Source organism: Microtus ochrogaster, unplaced genomic scaffold (assembly GCF_000317375.1).
Source record: "Microtus ochrogaster isolate Prairie Vole_2 unplaced genomic scaffold, MicOch1.0 UNK74, whole genome shotgun sequence".
Taxonomy (NCBI): domain Eukaryota; kingdom Metazoa; phylum Chordata; class Mammalia; order Rodentia; family Cricetidae; genus Microtus; species Microtus ochrogaster.
In genome coordinates, this window is record NW_004949172.1 from 1,578,902 (window position 1) to 1,583,590 (window position 4,689).

General features: G+C 41.2%; 1 protein-coding gene across 1 annotated transcript in view; it reads right to left on the reverse strand.

Annotated features, from left to right (window-relative positions):
- LOC101996958 (cytochrome P450 2B2-like) overlaps positions 1-4,689 on the reverse strand; it is a 27,959-nt gene that overhangs the window by 6,679 nt on the left and 16,591 nt on the right. The window contains exon 9 of the mRNA XM_013354848.2: positions 1,136-1,162. Coding sequence (XP_013210302.1) covers positions 1,136-1,162 — 27 coding nt within the window. The remainder of the gene's footprint in view (positions 1-1,135; positions 1,163-4,689) is intronic.

Sequence of the window (4,689 nt, forward strand, 5' to 3'; positions counted from 1 at the left end):
TACCACACATCTCCTCCTATTGTAGATTCCTTGTGTCTCTGTGCCTCTCTTTATTGGAACCTGTCTTGCTATTCTTACCTCTCTACTGTTGATTTGTCTCAGTCCCTTTTCTTCACATCCCTGCCTTTCTACACTTGGGACAGTCATATGAACAATTCAGGAGCAGGGTGAGCCCAGGGACACTGAAGTCTCTTGGCAGTCAGGACTAAACATTTCCTAGAGGAGACATGGCTCAGCAGGAGAACACTTGCTTTAAATCCCTGTGAGGGAATGAGGACAGGCATGCTCAGCAGGAGAGCATCTCTACAATGCACAAGGAGGAGTCTGGAGATGTGGGCTCTTTGGAAGAGAACTTGCTTATCATAGTGACATACACATCTCTGGGCTCCATACTTTGCATGAGGTTGGGGGGACAACTAAAGACCAGAACACAAAGTTTCCATGTTTACATCCTATAAAGTCCATTAAACTGAATTAACCTAGATATCATCTTCTTATGTAACAAACTAAATAAACACTACAGGCAATTGAACTACACACTAGAGAGATTGTATTCTTCCAATGAAAAACAAATCTCAGTCAATCACAGCAGTTGAGCTGCTCCAGGCTGCCAACTACCTCAGCATGGCCAAGTAAGGCAAAAGCAGAGCTGGTACCCATCAATCTGTGTGTCCATGCCCAGTGCCCTCTGGTCTACAGACACTGTGTGCTGACACTGCTGGGAGCTGTAACTGAACTTTCTCTGGTTCAGGAGTTTGTCCATCATGAATGGGTTCTTGAAAAAAATAAATGCTAGTAATTTTGATCTCTCTTACAGTTTAACAAGCCAATGAGTATTTAATACAAACAGACAGGTGTGTCAGGACATGCCTCATCTCCCCAGTGCTCACAGATAAATCCCTCCCTAGCCACAAGACCTTACAAACTCATGGCAGTTCATAGATGATATCATTTATTCTTGTTGTTGTTCCCTAGGAAAAACAATTCGCACTCTCTCTGCTAACCCACACGCCACTCCTGCCATGGATCCAGGTAGGCTGACTGCAGATCTTCACCTCTCCCTCTGTTCCCCAAGACCCACACCCCAGTCCTCACCTCACCTCTGCAACAGAACCCTTGCTGCAGCCTTCCCTACCCACACTCCACATCTCTTTGAATTTCCCTGATCTTCCCCAGGATGCACCATTACTAAGCCAAAGTCCACTCTGACCAGGGAAGCAGGTAGGCTGACAGAGAATCCATGCCTCTCCTTCTGATTCTCCAGATCCACCCTTACTGCCCCCATCTTACCTACAGCTCTGCAGCAGAATGCCTGGTGTGCTCTCCCTTGCCTCCCTGGCCCCATACCCAGTGAATCACAAAGATCTTCTCCTCCAATCCTCCTTTTCCCAACTCATCCCATTATCCCAGCCTCCATCACCAGCAGGAATTCCTGGGACACACCAGCTGGGCAGGATAGGGAAACAGATCCACAGAAAGCTTCCTATGACAACACACAGCCATCATGCTCACCTAAACCCCAGAAACCAAGAAACCAAACATCCACCTAACAAAGACAAACCCAGATATCAGCACCTAGACCTATAATCACCGCCAAAAAAGATTCCTGGATGCCAGCATAAAAACACAATCAGTCACAGCCAGGACAATGTGTCTCCACTAGAGCTCAGTAATCCTGTCTACAAAGGTATAAGAATCTTATAGAACATCAAGTAGATTATATCAGAAAAGAAAGACCCATTAACACATAAATGCACAGAACAGGGAAAGATTATTAAGTTTCAAAACAAAAAGACCAAACAACATATAAAGGCAAACCTATTAGAATTATACCTGACTTCTCAATGGAGACTCTGAAAGCCAAAAGGGCCCAGACAGATGTACTGCAGATTCAAAAAACCCACAGATATAAGCCTTAATAATAATATCAAGCAAACTTTTTAATCACCATAGATAGAGAAAAATAAGGTATTTGATGATAAAATCAAATTTAAACAATATTTATCAAAAATTTAGCCCTAAATAAGATGCTCAAAGAAAAGGTCCAGTGTGAAAATATTATCTGGATACAGGAAAGCACAGGGAATAAAATAATCCAAAGCAGAAAAATCAAAGTAGGAAAACACACACCCTGCGTCACCACCAATATCAACAACAATAATAGCACCAACTAAATAACAGAAATCAAAAATCATAGCCCATTGATTGATATCTCTCAACATTAACGGTCTCAAGTTCCAAAATTTAAAAAAATTAACATAATGGATGAAAGAGTGGATTCACCCATTGACTGCAGCCAAGAAAATTGTGTTAACATCAAAGACAGATATTACCTTGGGGTAAATGGGTTAAAACAAGGTGTTCCAAGGAAATGGACTTAAGAATTGTACCAGTGTGGTTATTTTAATATCTAACAAATTAGATTTAAATCTCATCAGAAGACACAGGGATGCACACTACATACTCATCAGAGGAAAAATCCACCAAGAGCATATTTAAATTCTTAACATCTATGCCCCAAACACAAGGACACTAAAGTTTGTAAAAGAAACACTACTCCAGTTTAAATCATACATTGACTCTCACACACTGACAGTGGGAGACATAAACATTCCACACTCATCAATAGACAGGTCATTCAGAAAAAATCTAAACAGAGAAATTCTGGAGCTAACTGATGTTATAAAGGGCCGCACTTTAGGAAGGGTGAGAACCACTACTCAGAAAAAAAAGAAAAGAAAAGAAGTCACACCCAAAAGTGCAGATGGCAAGAAATAATCAAACTCAGGGTTGAATTCAATAAAATAGAAGCAAAGAGAGCAATACAAACAATAAAAGGAAAGATGAATTGATTCTTAGAAAAAAAATCAATAAGGTTGACAAACTTTTATCCAAATTAAAAGGTGGAAAGAGACTGACCAAATTAACAAAATCAGAATCAAACGCTGATACATAAGAGACCCTGAGGAGATCAGAGAATTTAAAGGACATACTTAAAAAACTTATATTCCACCAAATTGGAAAATCTAAAAGAAATGGATACTTTTCTTGATAGGCACTACTTACCAAAGTTAAATCAAGATCAAATAAGGAATTTAAACAGACCTATAATCCCTAGAGAAATGGAAACAGTCACTGAAATTCTCCCAATGTACCCTGCCCCCAAATCCAGGGAAAAAAAAGAAAGCCTAGGGACAGAGAGTTTCAACAGAAGGATGAATAAAATGTGTTATATTTATACAATGGAGTATTATTCGGATTTTTTTAAAAAAAAAAACAGTATCATGAAAATTTAGGCAAAGGGATGGAACTAGAAAAGAATCCTGAGTGAGGTAGCCCAGACCCAAAAAGATAAACATGGCATGTATTCACTTATAGGTGAATATTAGTCATTAAATAAATGATAACAAAGCTACAATCCATAGACCCAGAACGTTAGATACAGACAAATGTACTAGGAGGGGAATATAAATCTCCCTGGGAGGGAAAATAGAACAGAGTTCATGGGTATACTAGGGGCATCATAATGGACAGGAATGGGAGGTCCGGGAGGGAGGAGAGCTGGGCTTGAGGGATACAGTGTGGGGAGAGACAGTTAGAATTGAGGGGCATTGAGTGCTGGTGTGAAAACTTAGTGCAGCAGAAACTTCCTAAACTACAGGAAGGTGAGCCTCATGAATTCTCCAAATAATGAGGGAGGCATAGTCCCACCTGGTCAGATCTTGTCATTAAATGAAGCTTTTAGTACTTTGATTAGGTAACATTCAATTGGGTTTCTGGCCAACCCCAAACAACCCAAGGCTGTTGTCAAGACAGTAGGTTGGCTCCACAAACTGACAGCAAGGCTTCATCGCTGAAGACAATTCCCACACAACTCATTGAACTGGAGACATGTAGCTGGGGCCTACATAGAACCTTCACACCCGTGATTTAACATCTTTGGTATAGGAAGTATTCTACAGGCTACCAAATGAGAAATGTATATACCAACCCAGCCACAAAACCTTTGATGAACCATGCTATCCTGCCTATACGAAATATCAGGACTCAACAGTGGCACAATGCAGTGCATTGTGGGAGTAATTATCCAATGTATGGTTTGAATATGTGGCATTGCTTGAGTGACCAGGAACCAGGAACTAGGAGAAAAATGCTACAGCTCAAAAAGAAAAATAAAAGTAAGAACAAAATGACCCCTGAAGATATTCTGCTACACTCATAGATCAGAGCCCTCTTTATTCATCCATCACCAGAGAAGCTTCCTCCTGCAGCATATGAAAACAAATTCAGAGACACAGCCAGACGTTTCACACAGAGAGAAACCTTGGAACACAGAGCTCTAAATGAAATGTCTTTGTCAAAACCCTCCCCTCAGAGCTCAGAGCACCCAAAGGAAGAGGAGGCAGAAAGAGGGTAAGAGACGGAGGGGATGCAGGACACCAAGAGAACGAGGCTCTGAACCAACTGAGCAGAGCTCATATGAACTCAGACTGAGGCAGCAGGCACAGGGCCTGTTCGGGTCTGCACCAGGTCCTCTGTGCACATCTTATAGCTTTCAGTTTAGTGTTTCCATGGATTCCTGAGTGTGCGAATGAGTGGGTCTCTGCTTCTAGTGCCTTCTTTTAGGCTCTACTCCTTCTGTTGGTTTGCACTGTACAGCTTCGATGTGATGGTTTTTTGTTTTATCTT